This window comes from Pelophylax lessonae (assembly GCF_965119305.1).
Source record: "Pelophylax lessonae genome assembly, chromosome: 1".
Classification (NCBI taxonomy): Eukaryota; Metazoa; Chordata; class Amphibia; order Anura; family Ranidae; genus Pelophylax; species Pelophylax lessonae.
Genome location: NC_138768.1, coordinates 432,176,656 through 432,201,923, shown reverse-complemented (window position 1 = coordinate 432,201,923; position 25,268 = coordinate 432,176,656). Strand labels below are relative to the sequence as shown.

The 25,268-nt window shown below is 45.4% G+C and overlaps 1 protein-coding gene across 4 annotated transcripts in view; it reads right to left on the bottom strand.

The window, feature by feature from the left end:
- PTBP3 (polypyrimidine tract binding protein 3) overlaps positions 1-25,268 on the bottom strand; it is a 207,850-nt gene that overhangs the window by 32,772 nt on the left and 149,810 nt on the right. For all 4 annotated transcript variants that reach the window (XM_082255861.1, XM_082255862.1, XM_082255860.1 and 1 more), the window contains 2 exons: positions 24,973-25,147; positions 759-833 (listed from right to left, as the gene is read on the bottom strand). In XM_082255861.1, the coding sequence (XP_082111987.1) occupies positions 759-833; positions 24,973-25,147 (250 nt within the window). The remainder of the gene's footprint in view (positions 1-758; positions 834-24,972; positions 25,148-25,268) is intronic.

Here is a 25,268-nt window from a genome sequence, read left to right as displayed (position 1 = left end):
GTGATTAGGCAATATAGCTTAGTGTAGTTTCTCCTAAAGCAGTCCCAGTTTCTTTAAGCCAAGCAATCCTAGCCTACTGGTACATTACTGCCGCTGGAATGCCATGTTCACTCGGCAGGAAGTACAGGAGGCAGAGGAAAGGAAGAAAAAAAGTTCCTGCAACTCCAGGAGTGCAGTTGTCTGCAGGGGATGGCTGGGACTGGTGCCTCACAGGAACGTAGTCCGTGGGATTTGCACATGGTTCAATTCAGGCTGCAGACAGAGACATGGTCAGCAAACAGGCCAGGATTGGTACAGGCAGAGGCAACACTGCATTTTTATTATACATACTGTCCCCATAGGAGTAGTGTCACTGTACTACAGCCATGATAGCTGTAAAGGCAATCATTTCTCACTCTCTCCGGCTGCATTCCTGCAGCCATTAAGATACTGTGATTGGGATTGGCCACATCTATCACATGGCACAGGGCTGCTGTGATTGAGCCTGTACCATGTAATCTCTGTGATTGGTCACACAGTAGTAAACAATGATGCCAGGAAATTATATTGTGTACTAATGTCCATGCGATTGCTGATGGACTACAGCCAATTCTGGTTTGGGGTCTGTTTAACTTGTCCATATTTTAGTACTTTAATACTGTACTCTAAATTAAATCTCTTAGCAACCATACAGAAGTGAAGAAGGATGGGAAACACAGGAGTGGCAGGACAAAAACAAAAAACAAAATCCTTGTTATATTGTCACGTGTCACACTCACCTGCCTGAGGAAAGCCAATAGTTGGGCCAAATCCTGCTGCTCCTGCATATGGAGAGGAAATAATACCTGGAGCACCTGACGAGAAAAATGAGAGAGAAAGACTCAGAATCATTCAACTATATTAAAGAAACCTTCCATCTAAAACCAAGAACTTGCTGATCTACAATGAAATCAGAGAAACCTTAAATAACCATCTAAACATTTTTGTAACTAGAAAACTACTTTCAGGGCCTCCTATCACTCATCTTACCATGGCCATGGTACAGTTGCGTCCATGTGTGGGCATGTCACTCATTTTCAGTATTAAATGAACTTCACAAACCAGTCTCCTTAATGTGTTTGTAAACTTTAAAAATAAAAAATGGATCCTGTTCCCCTAAAGCATGTTATACAGCACAGTGCTTATGCTGTCTAACCTGCCCCTCTCTAAATTGTAAAAAGACCTGGCTAATCCTGCCCTCCCCCCTGTAAACCGACCGCGGTTTATCATGGCTGCTGAGGTCTGACACCGTGTCAGTTTATGTGCCTCCCTCATCTGCTATCCCCTCTGTCCTCTCCCCCTTCCCTCCCTGCCTGTCAGCTCCGTGTGTCTGTGTAATCCATCTCTGCTGCCCCCACTCCTGCCGCTATTCGTAGTACATTCAACTTTAACAAAGGTCACTGCCTGACCCTCTCCTTTATCCAGTGATAAAGCACAGTGCAAGTGTTTTTTTAAATCTATGCCTCTAAATACATTTTTCAGATATCTTCAGGCCGGTCACGTGATTCCCGGACGCTCTGCTACTCTGATGCTTGGGCTACAGCGGGAGGGGCTGAACAGACAGCACGGTGGTGATGTGACCTCCCGGCTGACGCCAGAGCTCGGCCCCCGCTGTAGCCCGGGGATCGGAGTAGCAGAGCGGCCGGAAGTCACGTGATGGGCCTGAAGATCTCTTTAAAAAAAAAGTATTTAGAGGTATCTACTGCAATACACACTTACACTGTGCATTATCACCTGATAAAGGAGAGGGGCTGACAGTGAAATTGAGCACCAAAATGGTCAACCCTGCAGTGAATATACACCTTTTTGGTGTTTGGTGGACGTCCCCCCCAAAAAAAAAAGGTCAGTTACTTGCATGCATTGGAAGCACTGCAAATGGATGAATGAATGATCACAAATGGACATTTTTCAGTAATTAACGTTTTGTTGTTAATTTGTGGTAATATACATATATTATTGTGGATAGACACAATATTTAAAGTCATACATTTATGGTGCGTAATATAGACAGTTCATTATTTATCCACATTTTAAATCCTGTATATTGTAACATAAGAGCAGCACAACTTATTATGTGCATTAATTTTAGTTGGGCTTGTCAAATCCCAAATACACGCACAAAAAAAGTTTTTTTACATAGTAATGGCATGTACGAGCTCAACAAGTTGGTTAATGTTAACATATGTACTGTTACACATTTCATTAAAAAGAAAAATGCATCAGTGCCCAAACTGAAGGGGGAAGAAAAATGGGATTTTTGACTTACCATACAATCCATTTCCTTGAAGTTTGACGGACACAGCTCCTGTCATTCTTGACCATTGGGTTATACTGCCCCTACAGGAGTAGGCAGAAAAAAAAAAAAAAAAACTTCTGGCTACATCAATGGGCAGTCGCAGTCCTAGGGAGTATACTCCCTCTACCTGCTATGGTCACTCCGTTTTGTTACAAGCAGGGTCAGGAGAATAATAACTCCAAAGAGGGGTGAGTGCTGTGTCCATCAATGAACAGCAGAGAAATGAATTTTACGGTAAGTCAAAAATCCCATTTTCTCTTTTGTTCATTGACAGACTCAGCTCCTTATCTTGACCATTGGGACAACCCAAAGCAGTGTCAAACATGAAGGGTGGGAACAGCAAGAAAAAATTCCCAAGGCTAAACCGTAGCCAACCAGGTATCATTGAGCTCAACCATAAACAACTGGAGCTCACCTGAGAAAAACACACCTCAAAGAGGACCAGGTCCTCTAAACAGCAGCCTGCAAAACCTTGCGGCCAAAAGAAGCATCCGCAGATGTCAACACATCCACTTTATAAAACTTTGTAAAAGTGTGCACCGACGAACAGGTGGCCGCCTTGCAAACCTGCGTCACTGACGCCTGACGGAAAACCCAGGAGGCACTAAGTGCCCTAGTAGAGTGCACCTTGACAGGGAAAGGAGGAACCTGACCCCTGATGGAATTGGCCTGAACCACAGTCTGTCTGATACATCTGGAAATGGTTGCAGAGGAAGCGTACAACCCTTTGCAAGGTCCATCCATGAGCAGAAATAGAGCCTGGTTTCCTGAAATACTCCGTAGCTGCCAGGTAAACCCTAATTGCCTGGTCCCCATCCAAGGCAATTTCCTTTGGATGTTAAGGCCTGGGACACATTGAAGGCAACACAATGCCTTCATTCAAATGAAAGTCAGAGAGCACCTTAGGAAGGAATGAGGGACAGGGGCGAAGCACCACCCTATCCTTGTGAATCACCAGATAAGGTGAACAACAGGAGAACGCCGTCAGTTTCGACACCCTGTGCATAGAAATGATAGCCACCAAAAAGGCCACCTTCTAGGACAGCGCAAGCAGGGGAATTTCATTTTCAAAGGGAGGCTTCTGTAGAGCTGAAAGCACAAAATTAAGATCCCAAAGCGGCAACGTAGCCCGCACTGGAGGAACCAAAAGTCAGACACCCTGAAGAAAGGTAGGGAGTGTGTGGCCAAAGGTAGTTGGAAAAAGACCGCCAAGGCAGATACCTGGCTCTTGATGGTACTTAAGGCTAATTACTATTCAACCCCCCCCCCCCCGTTGAAGGTAGGTTAAGATCCGAGCCACGGAGAAGGAGCGAGGATTAACTCCAAGAGACTCGCACCACGCAATGTACGTCTTCCACGTTCGATGGTAGATCTTCATAGAAATTGATTTCCTAGCTTTTAACCACGTAGGAATCACCAAACCAGACAAACCTCTATCCTTTAGCACCTGCTGTTCAACAGCCAGGCAGTCAAAACCAGCGACTGTAAAGCAGGATGGAAGATCGGCCCTTGGGACAGCAGATCCTCCCTGAGAGGAAGCTTCCAGGGTACATTGGTGACCAGCCGCACTGGATTGGCGTACCAAGCCCAGTGAGGCCAGTCCGGAGCCACTAAGATGACAGGAATCCCTTCTGCCTCGACCCTGCGAAGAAGTCTGGGCAGAAGCTTGAGAGGAGGGAAGGCGTAGATCAGACAATACTGACCGCACTGAGCCACCAGCGCATTTGTGGCATCCGCCAGTGGATCCCTTGAAAAAAAACGCAAACCCCTGCACCTTTATGTTGAGCTGAGAAGCCGACAGATCCACCTCGGGGGTGTCCCATCAGAGACACAGCTGATAAAACACCTCCTGATAAAAGGGACCACTCTCCTTGGTTAAACGCCCACCGACTGAGATAATCCGCCTACCAATTTTCATCCCCGGGAATGTGAGCCGTGGAGAGTGCTGGAACTAACCAATTTGCCTACCTTAGAATGCCAGCTACCTCCAGACCCGCCAGGGCACTTCTTGTGCCCCTTGGTGATTGACATAAGCCACGGCCGTGGCATTGTCCAATTGAATGCGCACTGGGCATCCCTGAAGAAGATCCGTCCAATGATCCAGACACAGTCTGATCGCTCCGAGTTCCAGGACAGTGATCGGTAGTCTGGACTCTTCCAGCATCCAGATGCCTTGAGCAGAATGCTTGCAGAGAACACCTCCCCAGCCGGGCAGTCTGTGGGGACCACTGTCCAATAAAAGGGGAGGAAGGATTTTAACAACCGACGCACCGGAGAGCGAAGCCACTATATCAGGGACTCCTTTGTTCCCCGACTTAGCCGGATCTGAATGTCCAGAGACTACAGAGTCTTGTCCCAGTTGGTAAGAATCTCCTTTTGCTGGGACCTCGTAAGGAACTGTGCAAATGGAACCGTCTCGAAGGTAGATAACATAAGGCCCAGCACCCGCATACAAGTCCGGAGGGATGACCATTTGTTGGACAGCGGGAGGCGAATCGCAGTCTGCAATTTCTGGAGTTTATCCAGAGGAAGGAGCACTCTGGCTATGGCCAAGTCCAGAGTCAGGCCCAAATAGTCCAGCTTTGTGGACGGAACCAGGGCAGACTTCTGAAAGTTCAGAATCCAGCCAAACTCCTGCAGTGTTCGTATTGTGATCTCCAGGTTCTCCACCCGAGACGTCATATTGCCGACGAAATGCGTCAAGTTGGTACGCACGCTGCCTCGCTCTGAGCCCGCCGGTGAACCGCACGCCGAGATCCCACTTCCGGGTACGGTGAAATCACCTACAAAACACGGTAAAACCTTAGCCGCAAGGCTGGATAGTGTTTGACGAAGGGCAGGAGCGGCATACTCTTTATAGAGACTGTACATATTTGAGTTTACTCACGACTTGGAGTGAGACTTTTAAACACAAGAGTGCACTTTTGTTTTTTTTGGCTTTGGAATGTTTTAACTGAAATTTGGAGTGCTTTTAAACGTTTTAAAAAATAAAGGAGTCTTAACACTCTACACGATGAGGAGCTTTTTTGCTTTTTCATTCTGAGCCATAAAGCTATATCCAAGGGAGGAATCTCCCACAACATCGTGGATCACAAGCCATATCCAGTGGACCCCCCGCCACACAGAGGAACTGGGATACATAAGACCAAGCGCACATTGATTCCTTGCTGGCGTACGCCACCAGGAATCTACAACATCTGGTAAGTGAGTCTTCTTACCACATAGTACTCAAGGTGATCGGTGAAGGGTCATACTATCGGCATTGCAGCACGATAATTATTGGAAAGACTTTCTTGCACTACGGCACCTTTTTTCTTCTTCCTCACCAGGAAAAAAAAAAAAAAAGTTTTTTGGGAATATAAAAAATGTTTTTGTGAATCATAGAAGACTGTTACAAGCTAGACTGCTATGGTCCATGTATAAATTGTGGATATATATTTATTTATTGATATTTATTAATGCTAAAATACGTGTAACTTTTATTATATGATATCAGCCAGTTTTAATGAATATATAGTATTTTGAACACTTTATGCAAGACATGTTTTGAACACTTATTTATTGAATCACTATATGCATTTTATTATTAGTAATTTGTGGATGTGAGGAATCACATTCACAGCACCAGCACGTAGCAAGAGTAGAACATACAGTGGGGTTATAAAATACCCCCTACTTACCAGAGGTTAGCGCAGTTACACATTTCATTCTCCACCAGAGCAGAGGAAGATTCCGCTTGCAGAAGGAGATCGTCCAAGTAACCTAGTATCGCCATCCTCATTGCAAGGCTAGCACCAGAGCCAACACTTTTGTTATGACCCGAGGAGTGGAGGCGAGACCAAAGGGTAACGCCACAAACTGATAATGCTCCTCTCCCACAGAAAAGCGAAGAAAACGTTTGTGACACATGGTGGAATGTGACTGGCACATAGTGGAATGTGAAGATATGCATCCTTGATATCTATAGAGGTGAGGCAATCCCCTGAAGCAGGGATGCCACCACCATTCAAATGGACTCCATTCTGAACTTCTGTACCCACACAAAGCAGTTTAGTGCCCTGAGGTCCAGGATTGGACGTGCTTTGCCTTCCTTCCTGGTGACTGTAAACAGGGTTGATTAAAAACCCTGAAAATGTTCCGAAGTCGGAACTGGGACAATCACCCCTTGAAGGAACAGGTCTTGTAACGGACCAAGCAGACCCTGTAACCGGTCTGGGGATAGGCGGAGGTTGGAAGAAAAAAACCTGGCCAGGGGACAAAAGCAAAACTCGAACTTGTAGCCGGACCAAATGACTTCATGGACCCACTTGTCTTGTACCAGGAAAGTCCATGGGTCCGGAAACCAGCAAAGACATCCCCCCCACCCATGATATGGGTGAGGGTGCACCTTCATGCAGAAGGAGCCTTGTCCGTGGGTCTGGAGAAGCCCGCTCTCGGCTTGCCAGACCAGGTTCATTTGGAACGCCAGAGGAGGCCCTGAAATGCTTCGAGCCCTTGTCTGTCAACTTTTTATGATCCGAGAAGTTAGGTCCACGTCTACGATGAGGCTCCTTGCCCTTAGTAGCCTGCAGAAGAAAGGTCCTCTTCCCCCCTGCGAGACCTTTAATGAAGTCATCCAGGGTAGCTCCAAACAGGCGATCTCCTTGAAAGGGAAGATCAGTCAAGGCGTTTTCATAAGTCTGGTCTGCAAACCAGTATTTGAGCTGAAAGACACACCAAAGGACCACCGCCAAAACAGAGACGAGCCACCAGGAGAGCCACGTCCAAAGAGGCATCACAGATAAACTGCAGCCCCTGGACCAGCTGGTCCGCCAGCTCAGCAAAGGCAGGAGGGAGCTGTTCTCCCTCCAGGGAACGGCGTAGGAGCTTAGCCCACTCAGAGTTTGCAACACCAGGGCAATAGTAAATACCGGCCTCATTGCCAAACCAGCTAAGGTGTACATAGTGCAGGCCACAGCCTCCACCTTCTGGTCAGCTGGGTCCTTACAGGTCGGGGACTCTTCAACCGGAATCATGGTTGCCTTGTTCAATCTGGAAACCGGATGGGTTCACCACTAGTGGCGCGGTCCACTTCTTAAGTGAATACTCAATAAGGAAAGATAGTCTGTGTAGGATCTGGGTTAAGACTCAGACACTGACCGCAGCTCCTTTTCTGATCCTGCCTCTTCCTTATTGACTTAGATGTTCCAGTACCGGTGACGTTAGGGGAAGGTCTCCCCCTACAGGGAAGTAGTCTATTCTACCCTCCTAACTCTGAAGCCCTAAACATAGGCTTTCGACACTCCAAATTGAGCTTTAGCCCCTGTGTGCTCTTTCAGTCTGGCATGACAGGAGATATATATACATCTCTTGAGGCTTGGTAAGCCCAGCCCCATAATCCCTTTACTTTTATTTAACTATGAAGGCCTGTCTTTTTATTACAATTGCTAATCTAAAATCTCTATGTTTCACAGAGAGTGATACTTTCCATGCTGTGTTAATTGGTTACAGCATTATAAGCATCTCTTCGCAGTAAATATTTATCATCATTAATTATACACAGGTATTCTTACCTCCAAAAAACTTTCTTTTTTTGTTTTTTTGTTCTTTTTAACCTGACTACTTACTGCTCACTGCATGCCTATACCCCCTCCACATCCGTTGGTGAGGCGTTCACTGGGTGGTGGCCATTGCGTGTGTGGGACGGAGGAGGCAGGAGACACTGGTGTGCATGTGTTTGCAATGACTCCCTTATGCATTAATCTATGTGCAATATTTCTAAATGTATGTATTTTTTGTCACACAGGAACTTCAAGGCAAAATGATACATCTTATACTAAAACCCCTGAAGAAGCGGATTTAATTGTCCGTGAAACATGTTGGGTAGATACCAGGTGCTCATTTGATCACCGGTTTTTGTTGTACTTGCATATTTCTATTGCCTGTTATTGCCTGTATGTTAACATCTGATGTATTGATATATCTTCTGCATTTTCATTATATGTTCTAGATGTATGTCTTTTACAATTTTAATCATGTACAAATAAAATTTATATTTTTATAAACTAGTTGTATATCCTTCAGAGCTACAGTGCCGCCTTAAAAATCCCACCAGCCCTCCCCCTCTACATTTACTTTTCTTTTCTCTCTACCTTTCCCTTATTCTTTTCTCCTTTTCTTTCTCTTTTTTCCATTTTTACTCCCTGTCTTCTCATTTTCAGACACCCCTTCTCTCTGTGCACCCTGGTCACTTTTCTTGCTTTCTCCGTTCCCCTCCCCCCTTTCCTTTCCTTCCCCATCCTTCCCCTGTTCCCCCCCCCCCCCCCCCCCCGACGTTCCTCCCCTTCCTACTCTCTTTCGGTCTTCCCTTTTTGTTCTGCTTGTCCTCATCATTTTCTTCTTCTATTTCTACACCCTTTCTTCCCTACCCCTCTCTATTTGCGAAACATAGTCCTAGTGTTTGGATCTCTCACCCAGATCCTACACAGACTATCTTTCCTTATTTAGTTACAATTGGGATGTTGGTACTTTTTCTATCGATTCAAACAAACACCAATTTTCATTAAGTGAATACTCATAGGGGTAATGCCTTGTAAAACGCTTAGGAACCCCACGGGGACGTTTTGGTCATCCCCACTCTTTAGCAACAATTCTGTCAAAATAGGTGGGGAAAGGAAACACCTTTGCCGTTCTGGATGGCTTGTGAGTGCCAAAAAGGTACCTGCGCCTCCGTCGCAGCTTCAGCTGCATCCTCCATTTTCAGGGTCTCATGCACAGATACAATAATTGCATCCACCAGCGCCTTTTTGTGCGCGGTCGCAGACGTGGAGAAATCATCCTCACTAATCAGAGGACTCCAGGCGCGTGGTCGCAGACCCAAAAGGGTGACCCACACCACAAGGCATACAGGGACCCAGAATTGGGGGACCAAGCCTCAGGACAGATCCAGACAGGATGGGGGGCCCTGGCAGGAGCACCCACCAGGTACAACCCCCCCTGCACAATCAATCGTCCAGTAGCCGGCTGCCCACCCCCCTCCCCCCGGTCCCCATCCCCAGTTAGCGCACTACCCCCACGCCAGGAGAGTGGCCAGACCACCCAAAATTATACAACCCAAGCGTATGTGGAGGGAGTGGGCAAACAGAATGAGGGACTTGACAAGGAGGGGGGTGCCTGCGGGAAGGACGGGAACCCGGGGGTCGACCGTCCCAAGGAGGAGCCCAAGTCCACCCCAAAACCCTCAAGGGACAGCTACTCACCATTCCAGGAACCAGGTGGGCACTGCTCCAGACAGATCCACCTCTCCATCGAAAGGGCTGAGGCCTGCGCATGCACACTGGCCAGACTGGGGTGACCACAGGATCTAGATTATCCAGCCTGTCACCCAGTCTGACAGTTGATAGTATATTCCACAGGAAAAATACAGGAGGAAAAAAATTCCTATCTAAAACATTTTGCCAGGACCAAAGATCCCAGCAATAAACTAGGTCCTTACCCCTGACTAGGCAGAAAAAAAAACTGAGTGACTATAGCAGGGAAAGAAAGCATATCCCCTGGGACTGCCCATGGGTGTAGCCATAAGTTTTTTCTGCCTAGCATCCTACTACTGTAGGAGGCAGCATAACACCAATGGTCAAGAATTACAGGAGCTGTGTCCTTCAATGAAGGAAAGAGGAAAAAAAAGTTTACACTGCCATTATTTCCATAGGATGAGAAAACAATATATGTGCAAAAACATTTTTTCTGGCCAGCCTGAAAATGCGAACACTAAAAAAAATATTTGTATTTATTTTAAACACACTACATTATATGATAGTAATGTGAACTCGCTCCATTGAAAAGAAAGCATTTTACTTGCTTACTATGGTTTCTATGCACTGTGCCACTGGAATGAGGCCTCAAAGGAACCTCCAGGCATATGAAAAAAGTTGATAAGCTATGGGATACAGAACATTAATCTGCGTTACAATGAGCTTTTCTATATACAGTAAGCATTAACTAAAGAAAGATGAATTAAGACAAGTGTTTAACATTTCCATATGAAAATCAGTAGGTGCTGTACTGGCAGAATGACACATGCACAATGAGATAATTTGAACCTGCCAAAAATGCTTCTAACAAGGTTGAACAGTTCTCAAGAGCACTATACATTTAATTAAAGCTGCAGCACTAGATAAACAAAGACTCTGGCAGCTTCAAATGGTTAAAAGAAAAAAAAAACTTTAAAGAATGCATCTATACAATATAGGATCGACGGCTGTACAATGACCAAATCTCTTCAGTCACTTTAATGAAATGCATATTATCATGTTCATCACATATTAACAGCAACACTTCAAACAAATGGAGTATAGAAAACCTACAACTGTCCTCAATGATAAGAAGAAAAAAATGCCTATATGAGAAAGCTGCTGTAATCTTATTGAAGGTTTAGTATTTAAATACAGTACCTCACAAAAGTGAGTACACCCCTCATATTTTTGTAAATATTTTATTCTATCTTTTCATGTGACAAAAATTACACTTTGCTACAATGTAAAGTAGTAAGGGTACAGCTTGTATAACAGTGTAAATTTGCGGTCCCCTCAAAATAACTCAACACACAGCCATTAATGTCTAAAAAGCTGGCAACAAAAGTGAGTACACCCTTAAGTGAAAATGTCCAAATTGGGCCCAATTAGCCATTTAGCCATTTTCCTTCCCCGGTGTCATGTGACTTGTTAACTGTTACAAGGTCCGAGGTGTGAAAGGGGAGCACGCCACGCTGGGACACACGAGGGACGCGGCGGCCATTTTCTTGGTTGGAAACCGGACCCTAAAGGCGATATTTGAGAGAGACATGCTGTATTATCTGCTACTAAATGTGAGTTGCCAATTTTTATGCTAGCGCATCAAATAAACACACTTATTACTGTACTTCACTATGGGAGTTGTCCCTCTTTCTTCACATATGCGCCTATACCTGTGCCTCTAACCATTGGAGCTGATGTGGATGTCACTATGAGCCGGGCACTGTCTGCAATGGACGTATAGATGTATGAATAGAGCTGGATCTGATCTCTGTAGTGGGGATCCATTCATTGCGGTAAGGGGCCAGCTTTTCTCTTGGTGGTGGTCTCTCTGCACAGATCTGTTGAGTGTGAAATGATTGGCTACACCTTTGGGAGCACGTCTTTCTGATATGGACTTTCCTTCCAATGATTGATATACTTTTATATGGACTGTGGAGTTCATTCATTTATTTTTATCATATAAGCGCTACACCATTTATCCCTACAATTTTTCCATGATCTGTGTTTTCTAATTCATGATGTTGGCAGCTTTTACTCAGAGGTTGAGCTTTTATTCATTGTTGAGTGTATAAGCTTATTTAATCTTGTTTTAGCGCAGCAATACCCCTATTTTTTATAAGGTAGAATACATTTAAAATAGAATGAAATAAAGTTCACCCAAGTATCAGAAAAGTTAAGATGATTACTGACTAAGTAGAGTAAATTCACATACATCCTAGTGTGCTACAACAATGATCATGAAGAAAAAAATAGGGTTTCCATCCGTCCGGATTTCACGGACAGGATCGGATCGGATAGCAGCGGGTGTCTGCGGAGATGTCTCCGCTGACATCCACTGCTCCATAGGGCTGCATGTAGCATCTGATCCGGTCCGCCTGAAAAATGACAGGCGGACCGGATCGGAAAGCCCGTGTGAAAGGGACCTTAAGAAGTATTTTGTTTTTTTTTTTTTTTTTCTTACTTCCCTCAAAGACTCTGTTTAGCACTCTGGTGCATCCTTGTCTTCCAATGCCATGTGCATAAAAAAATAAAGGCTTATATAGAGGGATAAAAGCAGTGCACATTCGGCTTCAGAACCTTTACCAGTTTATTCACTGATACTACGGATCTCTTTCTTATCCGGATTTACCTTGGGGTTTATTTACTAAAGGCAAAAAGACTGTGCACTGTGCAAGTGCAGTTGTTCCATATAGTAGTAAATTAGAGGAAGCTCTGCTGATTTCCATCATCCAATCATGTGTAAGCTACAATGTTTTTTTTATTTACCATTCATGTGCTTGGGTATTATTTGCAAAGTAAAGCTTTACCTCATTTACTAGGCTCTGGAGCAACTGCACTTGGAAAGTGCACAGTCTATTAGCATTCTGACAAGTATCCGATGCCACTTCCGCTCAGATCATCGCGAGTGGAAGTTCAGTGCCGCCTTCACCCCTCATCTTTAGTCTCTTGGGACACAGGTCCCAGAAGACTGCAGACCATTCATGAGGCACAGCATGACCCATGCATGCGCAGCGGGCAGCCGGCTGTGAAGCTGCAAGGAGTCACCATTTAGATGCCAGCACTTGGACCTGGAGACTGGTAAAGAGCCAGGTCGGGTGAGGACATTGCTGGATGCTGGGACAGGGAAGTGTATATTTGTAGCTGCTGACTTTTACATTTTTGTTTACAGGGGGAAGCTCATCTTTAAGTAGTCAACAGTTCTACGGTTCTGAAAAGGTATGCAAATTATGGAGTTGATTTACTAAAACTGGAGAGTGTAAAATCTGGTGCAGATGTGCATGGTAGCCAATCAGCTTCTAACATCAGCTTGTTCAATTAGGCTTTGACAAAAAAAACTGGTAGCTGATTGGTTACTATGCAGAGCAGCACCAGATTTCTTTGTGCCTCCATGGCAGCATACGTGTGATATTAGCCCTGCCCACAGGACCAGTGCATAGCTATAAAAAGTTAACACCCACACAACAGCCCATTCCCTTTGCCCTCAAGGAACTCACAGCCAGTGTGAAGAGAAGAAACCCTTACCTGCTACCTTTGGTGGTTTTTCACACAGGTTAAGCCTCTCCTGTAGCGTAGTCCCTGACCTTGAGACGCTAAATGCTCTGATAAGGCAGGGAACCCCTTCTGTGGATCTTTTGGGGTGAAAAATTGGGTGCCAACTAGCCCCACATACAGCAGTGCAGCCAGGGCCATGTTCCTCAGAAGAGTTGTCCATGACTGGAGCCTGCCTCCCAGAGGCGAGTGGATCCATTGAACTGTGACACCCCATTTCCAAGATAAGTATGTTTTTTCATTTTTTGGAATTTATCTGTGAATGGCCTCATAAGTTGTGTATTACATCTCCTCTCAGATGGGCTGCAGCTGCACCATGTTCCAGTATGCATTCAAGGGGCAATTGTGGAAAAGAAAGCGAAGTGTCTACATTCGAAGGAATGATGCATTATGCTGAACAGTGGTTAGAGCTCACATGGGGGCCATCTTTGGTTTGGGCAAGTACTCCCCCCAGTGGCCATCTAGGAGTTGAGAAAGACTACCTGGAAGCCATCTTGGAAGTGGGCAGGGTGAGAAGTTTGCCAGGAGTAGGAGGCAGGCAGAAGAGTTGAGGAACATGGGGTTAAAGACCCAGCGGCTTCCCAATAGGGCGTTCACATAATAGGACTGCATGCCAGCAAGCCCAAAGCCGCAAACCCTGCATCAAGGGCCATTACCTGCTGCCTAGCGAATAGATATGTCCATACTCATGTCTCAGTGTGGCATTATTATTATACCCAACTAAAATGTCTGTGTTCCAACTGCCCTGCACTGAGCTTACTGCATAACAAAGATCAACACAGTTCCCATAAGTAAGGGTTATCAGACCAGGTAGGTATTTTGCTGCTAAAAGAGTGCATTCAGGTGCGAACTGACCTCTCTCTTGGCTAAGGAGAAAATCCTCTTCCATACTGCAAACGTGTACACTGTGGCCTAAAGCGTGCGTCAGGACTGCCTTAAAAAGGCAGACAGAAGCTTCGGCCCATTCTGCTTAGCCGCAAAGGAATTGCTGTGAATCCTGGGTGAAGCTGCATTTACAAAATAAATGTGTCAAGATTGCCTTAACGACTTCAATACAGTGCACTTTCACCCCCTTCCTGCCCAGGCCAATTTTCAGCTTTCAGCACTGTCACATTTTGAATGACAATTACGTGGTCATGCTACACTGTACCCATATGAAATTTTTATTATTTTTTTCACACAAATAGAGCTTTTGTTTGGTGGTATTTAATCACCGCTGGGTTTTTTTATTTCTTACAAAAATAAAGACAAAATTTTCAAAAAAAAAAAAAAAAGTTTTTCTTATTTTCTGTGAGTAAATTTTGAAAATAAGTAAATTTTTCTCCTTCACTGATGTGCGCTGATGAGGCGGCACTGATGAGGAGGTACTAATATGCCGCACTGATAGGTGGCACTGAGAGGCGGCACAGATGAGCAGGCACTGACTGGCAACACTATGGGCACTGATGGTCATTGCTTGGGGGGACTTATGGGCACAGTTTTTTTACTTTACAGTAAGCAGGGCACTGATGATCAGTGCCCTGATTACCTTTCCTAGGCTACCCTTTGAGGAGCTGCTGACCGGCTTTCCTTACCATACACCGACAGTGTGAGGCGAGGAGAGCCGATAAAACGGCCCTACCTCATTTACATGTGACCGGCTGTGATTGGACACAGCCGATCACATGGGTAAAGAGCCATGTCATTGGCTCTTTACCAAGATCGGGGTCACGCCGTGTCCTAGCAACACAGCGTGGCCACGATTGCCGCACTGCGCACCCCGCGGGCGGACGAAAGGCTGTTCTGGTGCGCTGTCATATGACAGCGTCCCAGAACGAAAGCCTTACCGCCCGGCCATCATCTGACGGTGGGTGGGCGGCAAGTAGTTAAAGAGGGTGACAGAAGGTCTTCCACCCTACTATTCATAGCCGCAAAGGATAGCTAGGAGTCTGGATGAATTTGCCTTTTCAAGATCGTGTGTCAAGATTGCCCTAAAGGGGTAGACAGAAACTCTCCTGCCCACTTTTCATAGCCGCAAAGGATTGCTGTGGACCTGGGTGAAGTTACCATATCCAAGTTAATGAAAATACCTCAAGTTGCATTCCAATACTGTTTCTACCAACTGCATAAAGTCTCCCTCAGCAGAGAGCAGGCCAACTGCTGGAAAGGAAGAACAGAGCGGATAAGCTGGAACTTTATGTTCAGCCTAAGGCTTTACCCTTGCTAGCCATTCTCTTTAAGGTAGGCAAGTTTACCATGAGTGGAAAAGAACCAGAGGAGCCAGGCAAGAAACCAAAGCAGGCTCTAGATAAGAAAGTTGCTACAGCATTTCCTCAGGCCGGAAGAAATAGCCTGCATGGCATTCCAGGGACAGGTTCTCTTTGAGACAGTCCAGGTCAACAGCATTAGAAATGCAGCTGAAGTTGAACACTTGTTATTACTAGTGGAAAAAGGCTAGACTACAGGTCTTTTTCTCCTAATTGTTAAGAGGCGTCTTTTCTTCATTTGTGGTCTCTGCATATCCTCTGAAGGTCCTAATTGTGGTGGCAAACAGCTCACTATGCAAGAGCTCATGGTGACATTATCTGGTATGCATCTTATAGCTTTAGGGGCTGGGTTCAGATGCAAGTTTTTCTAGAAAAATAAAAAAATTGCATTGCCTCCTTTCGCCTGGGCCCATTACTATTCGCATCCCCTAAGCAATTTCTGTACCTTGTTTTTGGACCTATGCACTACCATTCTGGGATCCTGCCCCTTGTCTATTGTTTAGCATCTCATGTATTAGGATGCTGGACCCAGTACTAGCCTCATTGCCTTCCTGAAATATTCTCATAGAGAGATCCTTAGATGGGGAATAATTGGTGCAGGCTCTATCTAGCAACCAGACATGGTCCTCCAGATAATCCAGTAGTTTGGATAGGTTAATACACACTCTAGTCTCAGATTCAAGCTGTCTGTACCAAGAGCGACATGGACTTCCACGTTTGTATGAGGGGTCTAGAACTGAGAGTAGCCTCATGTGAGGCATTTCCTTTAGCATTTACAGGCCTCTATTCTTCAAGGGACAAGTTGACACAGCCAATGATCAGGTGATTTCCCTATTGCTGAGGCTCAGGGGTCTGGCTCTCATTCAAGGAAGTGATCTCTTCATTTTTTAAGAAATCCCCATGGAAAGACACCTCAGAGTGGATCAGACCTAGACACTCTTGATATCAAGAGGCTTGGTTGTCTTTGGCGTCTTGTTTTCCAAGGTAACATCCAGAAGTTCTCGGCTGTTTTTATATAATCTAGATCCAAGCAGACAATACCATAAAGGTGGCGTACTTCAATTTTCAGGTGGATCCAGAGTCTTGCAGTAGCAAAAGGCTAGATTGGTATCTTTGGCAAAACATCAGGCTCCAGCATTGTCCAGCATAAGCATTCCAGGTATCTCCCCCCCCCCTTCCCCCTTCCCTTGGAGTAAAATAGTTTTTTTTTATCTGTCTTTTTTTATTATTAATTTAATTTGTATCTTGGTGTGTTCATGCTGTGACAAATGTCAATAGGTATTGTAAGAAGAGGGTACAGTGGAGAAGCAGTGGAGATGACTGGCCCTTTGGTGGGGGTGCGGCTGGTAGTGCCATCACTAACCCATGGTGGTAGGTTATTTATATGTCTGGCTTCCCTGGGGAAAATGGCGGCGCTCTCGGACGCCACGATCCGGGAATGCGCCCTTCCATCTGTCGCTCGTGGAAACATAGTGCGCATGCGCCACGAGTTGAAGCGGCGTATATTGAGCTGGGCCGAGTGACGTCACGTGTGGATGCCTCAGTTGGGGCATAAAAAAGAAGAGGTGGTGGGAAGCCAGCCAGGAGAGCTGCAAGGCAGGTGGCTTGAAGAGACTGGCAGCACTTTGTTCATCTGGTCTGGATGGCAGTGAATACACTCCCTATAGTGATCTGCAGATTGCGGTAAGAGCACGTGCATTTGGTGTGGCGTTCTAATGCTATAACAAGTCGTTTTTATAATTAAATGCATTATAGCCATCTAACACTACATTACCATTCTTCAGGTAAAGGGCTTGCTGAGAACTGTTATCCAACCCCATATACCAGCTATAACCTGTTGAGTTTGGAGTGGCCCAATTGTTGACCCTTAACTTTTTAAAGTACACTGCTGATTAGCTGAAACTAATTACAGGATAGAACCACTTTGGTTATATTGACACCATAGGTAAGAGCTGTTCAATCATGGGATAACGGTTTGTTTTGGCCCTTTTCTTTTTTTTTTTTTTAAAACAAGTATTTTTTCGGTTGTATGAGCACATTTAATGGAATAAAGATTATATAAAAAGGGGCCCAACACTATATATACACACAAGTACATATAATCAGTGTAACAATCCTAGAACCATAGTTCTATATAGGGCAACAATTTAGTTGGCCCGTTAATACCATTGAGGTAAATGGTTTATATGCAGTGCCTTTGCTGCAGTTTGTATTTTGGCCGCATACATGTTTTTATTACCCTATTTTCCACTATCGCCATTGTCTATAGGTATGCCATATATATATCTATATATAGATATATTATGTGTGTGTGTATGATGTATGTGTATTGAATATGTTACCTTTTTCTATGTAGAACTTACCTTTTATGGCAATAAGCTCCTGAAGAAGTGCGGTCTGCGTGAAACATGTTGAGCTAAAGCTGTACCCCAAATACTGGGCACACTGTCCCACTGCTGGTTACCCATTGACATCTTCATACAGGAGTCCTCTATTACAGGTCCTAGTTCGAGGCAGATTAAGGGTGTACCTACCCAACACTGAGGTTGATGGTCCATTTAAGTGGTGGGAGAATGAAATAGTTCTTGAAACTTATGTTTTACTGATTATTTTAATGACAATATAACAAAATTTATATTTTAATAAATTTAGTCTCATGCGAGATTGTGTTGTGCTACCAAAGTCCATTTTTCTCTGCACTTTCTATATTACAGGTATACATCTTGGGAGGCAAATTGCATCTGACAGCAGTGCCTAAACCTGTGAGATGGATTTCTACCCCTGGAGCTATTTCTGGAGATATGTCCCAGGTAGGCAACTTCAGAGGTTGACTACCGGGCCCCTAAGGTCAAACTAAAAGCTTGGCAGTTTTGGCTTAGGTGCAGTGGTCATCTGGCAGGAGGCTCCTGTGACTTTCAGTATGTTCTTCCCTCGTTTGTCTTGCCTGTTCAGAATAGAAAAGTATTCCAATGTTCCAGGCTGATCCAGGCAGATGTGGTACGCCAACCTAAAAGTGGTGCTGGACAGTTGCTCCAAGGGATCTACTGAATAAGTATCATCTGTTCCCAAGGAATGTGTTTTGCCATCCAGCTTCAAGCTGCCTTTGACAGCTTGATAATTGAAGCTCAAATTTTGAGACCGGGCACCATGGAGTCTAGGAATCCCTTGATGCTAAGCAGGGAGGTCTACTTCTTCATGTTAAATCTATTGCTGGACATGTGATGATTGCTTATCTTGGTGTAAGCCTCAGGACTTTCTCCCCAAAAGTTTCTTCGCTGGAAAAGTCCTCTCCTGCAGCTGGGCCTAGGTCAGCATTTGGCTCTTAATATTGCTGCCCATGTTACTTTATGGGATCTTAGGTAGTTCACTTGTAGCCTTCACTTGGAGAGATAACTGTTCAAGACTGATGATCTTGTCTAGCATGGAACCTTTCACAGGTTTAACACAAGACAAGCTCTCCAACTTGCTCCGGTTAGTTTCTAGCCATCTCCTCAAACAGAATATCCTTATTCAGTTCTTTAATCTGCATCCAGTTCACCCCAAGAAGTTTCCATCTCTTGGTTGGATGTGGTCATGTTGGAACGTTTATCTCTCAGCCTTTACTTTCCTCTGGTATTTCAAGGTGGATCCTGTACGGATGCCCTGTTTTCTAGCTCCATCATGTAAAGTTGACTCAGTGGACCACAAACCTACTCCATGGTCTAGGGTTCAGGGTTCCATCCTGTCCTGACAAGATGCACTCTATGAGTGCATCCTGAGCTTTTGGCTGCAGACTACATTTTCTCAAATCGGCAAGGCTACCACCTAGGCTTCTATCCTTACATTCCCTGTGTTCTACCAGGGGCTTGGGGTGATTGTAGCCAGATTAACACACTTGCTGCGGGAGCATTTGGTTGCTGCCCATTTGTCCTTTTTCCATCTGTGCTGTAATTTTTGGGCCAGGCTTTGGGGGGGGCATGTCCCCTTGAGGGGTGCGCCCCGGGGGCCTGTCCTAGGGATTTGCATGTTGAGGCAGATGGGGAGGGTGTCACGGATGATGCTCAATTGTTTTTCTACCAGGCAGACATTTGCCCTTTTCCAAAGCCAGCTTCTGGTATAATAAATATTGAGGAAGCTCTTCAAGCTGCAGGAAGTTCACAGCCTTGCTGTTGTCATGGCATTAGGAGCCTGTGGGCGTTTGTTTGCCTATCCTGTACGGAGATTGCTTTGTCTGATTTGGGTGAAGTACTCCTTCTATACATTCAGATCAATGATGGCACACTTGTAAATAGTCAGTCATTATCTAGCCAAAGTAACTATACCTAGCTACTTACAACAACAATGGTAGAAGGCTCCAGGACACAATCACCTTGCAAGTCCTAAAGTTCATTCTAAGGTCCCGCTATATTGCCAGGCTGCAACCACTGAAAGTAATTGCTGTACGTTCCTCCAGCAGCATCTGAACATCATGGGTACCTTATGCAGCGATGTCAGCCAACATGACATGCAGGAGAGCCAATCCGGTTCCATTCTGGCACATTTATTCAGCACTACTGATGGGCTAAGTAATCCTCACTACACCTGTCTTTGGCAGGAAGCCAGTAGTTTACTTACTTTCTTATGATGGAATTTTGATGAAGCTTCCCACCCTGATAGCTAGTTATTGATTTATCACACGTATGCTGCCATGGAGGCCCCAGGAAAACAGCAAATTGTTTCATACTGTAATTTTCTTTTCCTGGTGCCTATCCATGGCAGCATACCGAACCCACCCAGTTCGTTCATAGCGATGTACAAGGAATGGGCTGTTGTAAAGGTGCTAACTTTCTATTGCTATGCACTGGTCCTGTAGGCGGAAGTAGGCGGGGCTACTATCACACATAAGCTGCCATGGATAGGCACCAGGAAAAGAAAAAATTATGGCAAGTATGATACAATTTTCTGTTTTTGCGACTCTCCAGTTTTAGTAAAATCAACCCCTACATCTCCCAAACAACTCTGCATTTCCAGTCAAAAAAAATTATGAAAACAATTGTCAACAAATGTTTTTCTCATCAATGGTATTACATTAACGTTGTTCCTAATCAAACTCCCAGGCTGCCATGGGAAGGTTACTTAGACACTGAACAATGTCAGTTGCTCACATGATTGTGTGTACTCTAACTGCGCCTGCTTTATTTAGCAGGGAACTGGTTCATGGCCATGTTAAAGTGCCCTTATAAATTTGATATTGAATTTATTATAAAACTGAATTTACAAAACGTTGGGGAAACTCAAGTAGAGACCTCTCTCATAGCCATTATATATCAAAAGGCCTCATTCACACAGGTATGTCTTTGGTACACCCTGCAGAGGGCTGTGTTTACTAACTAGGGAGGCCTGTAAATCAATGACAGGTGGATGGCTGCACGGATCTTCAAAGTTTCTAACATGCATGCCTGATTGTACAATCCTGTGGGACCAATGAATGTCTCAAAATGCAGACAGACCATTTCAGTATTCCAGGCTTTTTGTTTAAATAGACCAGCACGACCTGCTCACTTGTTTTTGTGCAACTGAAAATGTATATATGGGCTGTATGAGCCAGGAAAGCAAGGGACTAAATGATCAATAAATAGATCTGTTTTTAAATGTGCAAAAACAGTCCTGTTCTTTTTTCAATAGTATACGTATGCCCTCAGACGCAGACTTTTGGATTTTGTGTTAGAGATCTGAACGCAGTGCATGTTTACGCACCTTTGTGAATGTCTTCATTGAAAACAATGGAGCTGTATTCAGATCGTAAATAAAAATGGTTGTAAATGTGTTTTTTTTTTTTTTATGAGCCTGTGAACGGGGCTTAAAAGTATGCTATGTGAGACCCTCTAGACAAGGGGTCCTCAAACTACAGCCCGTGGGCCGCATCCGGCACGCCAGGTTCCTGAACTCGGCCCGCTGGTAATTGCAGAACCAGGGGTTGAGCCACGGGCAGGGTGGAGATTTCCACGGCCGCTGTCTGCTGACATTTTTTTTTTTCTGTGTGCAGGAAATCAGCTGCGGCGGCCACCAATTGGCTTTGTTACTGCGGCACTGCATTCTGGGAGTTGTAGTCCTGACCTCGCTCAAGTTCCTTGTGGCAGTGGGTGTGGAGAACTGACCAGGAGCGCGTAGCAGGAAACTACAACTCCCGGAGACTTTGAAAGCAGGCAGAGGCGGGGCACACAGCGCAGCGCGGCACACAATGGCGCTCGCCGCTGGATGGCTGCAACAGTGCAGCCTGAAGTTTTTCGAAAGAGTGCGAGCAGCTTACTTTGGAACGGAGGCAGGGAGCGCCAGCCTGCCAGGGGACGCATGTGACTGGCTCGGGCTGGGCACTGGCTGCAGCTTGAAGTGGTCATCATCCCCAGGAGGCCGAGCAAGGACTGCTGAGCTGTCATCAGCATTGCTGAGGTGAGACACACTCAGCTGAGCCCCACATCCCATCTCACCCCTCACATACACCCCATTTACCCTGCCCCAGTGCTCTGCCCACCCAGTAACCTCAAAACAGGAAATAGCCCCCAAACCTGTCTGGCTGTCAGGTCCTGTTGGCCATGGCCTGTGGGTCCTGCTGGGAGCTGGCCATGGCCTGTGGGCCCTGCTGGCCATGGCCTGTGGGCCCTGCTGGAAGCTGGCCATGGCCTGTGGATCCTGCTGGAAGCTGGCCATGGCCTGTGGATCCTGCTGGAAGCTGGCCATGGCCTGTGGATCCTGCTGGGAGCTGGCCATGGCCTGTGGATCCTGCTGGGAGCTGGCCATGGCCTGTGGATCCTGCTGGGAGCTGGCCATGGCCTGTGGATCCTGCTGGGAGCTGGCCATGGCCTGTGGATCCTGCTGGGAGCTGGCCATGGCCTGTGGATCCTGCTGGGAGCTGGCCATGGCCTGTGGATCCTGCTGGGAGCTGGCCATGGCCTGTGGATCCTGCTGGGAGCTGGCCATGGCCTGTGGATCCTGCTGGGAGCTGGCCATGGCCTGTGGATCCTGCTGGGAGCTGGCCATGGCCTGTGGATCCTGCTGGGAGCTGGCCATGGCCTGTGGATCCTGCTGGGAGCTGGCCATGGCCTGTGGATCCTGCTGGAAGCTGGCCATGGCCTGTGGATCCTGCTGGAAGCTGGCCATGGCCTGTGGATCCTGCTGGAAGCTGGCCATGGCCTGTGGATCCTGCTGGAAGCTGGCCATGGCCTGTGGATCCTGCTGGAAGCTGGCCAGTTTCCAGCAGAGCCTACAGGCCAGCGGCCAGCAAGACCCACAGGCCATGGCTAGCTCCCAGCAGAACTTACAGGCCAGCGGCCAGCAGTATCCACAGGCCATGGCTAGCTCCCAGTAAAACTTAAAGGCCAGCGGCCTGCAGGACCAACAGCGATGGGCACATGTGAGGCTGCATTGATGGGCACTGGTGAGGCTGCATTGATGGGCACTGATCAGGCTGCACTGATGGGCACTGGTGAGGCTCCATTGATGGGCACTGATCAAGCTGCATTGATGCACACTGCTAAAAGGCTGCATTGATGAGCACAGATGAGGCTGCTCTGATGGGCACTGGTGATGCTGCATTGATCCTTCGATCTCAGGGGTTCATGCTGGGACTTGAAGTCCATTACTTTTGGGAGGTATGAACTTCCTAAAAGCGAAGGACTGCAAGTTCCAGCATGAACCCCTCAGAGCTGAGGACATGACACCCCCTCCTAACTAGTAAAGGACTACAAGTCCCAACATGACCCCCTGCAATCTAAGAATGTGACCCCCCCCCCAAAAGTGAAGGACTACTAGTCCCAGCATGAACCCCTCAGAGTTGAGGACATCACAGCCCCCCAACTAGTGAAGGGCTATAAGTCCCAGCATGAGCCCCTGAGATTTAAGAATGTGACCCCTTAGAGCTCATGGGTTCATGCTGGAACTTTTAGTCATTCACTAGTTGGGGGGGGGGGGTCAGGTTTTCAGCTCTGAAGGGTTCATACAGAGATTTGTCTGCACTGCTTGCACTTTAGTTCCTGAGGCCATGGTTTTAAATATTGTACTGTTTTTTGTGCACTACAAATAAAATATGTGCATAGGAATTTGTTCATATTTTTTTCAAACTATAGTCTGGTCCCCAACAGTGTCTGTGGGACAGTGAACAGGCCCCCTGTTTAAAAGTTTGAGGACCCCTACTCTAGACTAATAAAAGTGTGGTTTTATGCACAATCCAAAGTGTCAGTACTTTTTTTTTCTTTTTAAGACTGCTTGAGCATAGATGAACTGAAATACTACTCTGCATGGTTTAAGGCGAATAACTATGAACTCGCCATATATGCAGTGACCAATAAAGCAAAATTCTGGGTGAAAGATCCAGTAAGTGCATGGCCATCTTGAATTCATATACTTTTGAGGGTGTACCCATAGCAATAACTGACCATTTGAACTTTTGGGATTTCACGATTTCAAAATATATTGTTGAAAACACTTACTAAGTTACATTCACACTTGCACTTCTAAATTTAACTTTTTTTAAACTGCAGAAAAATAAAAAAAACATTTATGCTTTCAAAATAATTTTACCTGTGTTTAGATGGTCCAGCTTTAAAGTGGTTTTATCCGGGCTTAGCTACATATACATGCTTTTAAAGTTTCTAATTGGATCCTGGATGCAGAATTCCATTTTCCCCTAAACTGACCACACCTAAAATGCAGGTAAACACTAAATTTAAATGACACAACTGAAAAATGATTACCTGCATTTATAAGTTCTGTACAGAGCACCAGGGATGGGTCCTGGGCGAGCATTAAATTTCCCCACTATTTGGGTTGTGGTCCCTTTAGTGGGATGATGGGAACACATTTTTAGTACTCAGGGGTTCTCACACATGCAGGGTGAGGGGTTTCAAAGTAGTCTGGTTGGAGAGGACCAAATTATATTACTCTCTGGATTGGTAAATCCTCATTTGGGAACTGGAGTTTAGAGGATCGGAGAGACTGAGTGGGAAAGGGCTTCCAAACCATGATTACAAGGATGTTGGTCCCGAAGGGTTAACCAACCTCCAAAGAAGGCATGGAAAGAAACAGAAAGGAGTCAGCACCTGTGTATGTGGTAGAGTAGAGTGGTTCACAACTGTGTCTTCAAGTGTGAACTGTTTGGCAACTGAGACGCTGTTTGCTAAACTCCTGTGGCCTTTGTTGCACCCATGCAGACAGGAATCCAAAATCCTGATGTGGGATTGGTAAACTTGCAGTGAGCCAACATGTTATTTTCATCATACCAGAATTGTGGACTGTTTGTTGTTTGTTTTGCAAAATGAATCTGTTTTGTTTGATTGTTTTTAAATGGATTGTAAAGAATGTTTACTTTTATAAAACAGCTGGCTGGTGATCTCAGGCTCCCCATAATACAATGCATTTATAGTGCAAGTGTTATTGAGGATGAAGTGTTAGTTACTAGTCTGGATTTTTACCTGCATCTTCTAATCTTCGTATTACGATCTTAATATAATTTTTACCATTATGATCTTCATATAATTTCTACTATATTAAGTATATGATAATTAACCTTTTTTGTCTGCATTCAGTTACTGTGATAAATTGTGAGCAAATAAAATGATAAAATGTAAGCAATTCTTACCAAAAGCTGCAGCCATTGTGGATTCAAGGGATGGCTGCCCATCTCCAGTTGGTAAGTCAAGGCGTGTGAAGTCTCTGCTTTTATCATTGTTGTATTTGACATTAAGGCTTGTCAGCTTCGAGAATTCAATGCGCAAAGTACAGCATGCGTTATAAATATTTTGCCCATCCAGTGCCTTTTGAAGAAAAAAATAAACAAAAATAATGAAAGCTAAGCTTGCAAACCATGTAATAATATACCTCATACTGCCAATATTAAGGCCCCTTTCACACTTGCCCCTCCATCGGCGGACTCCG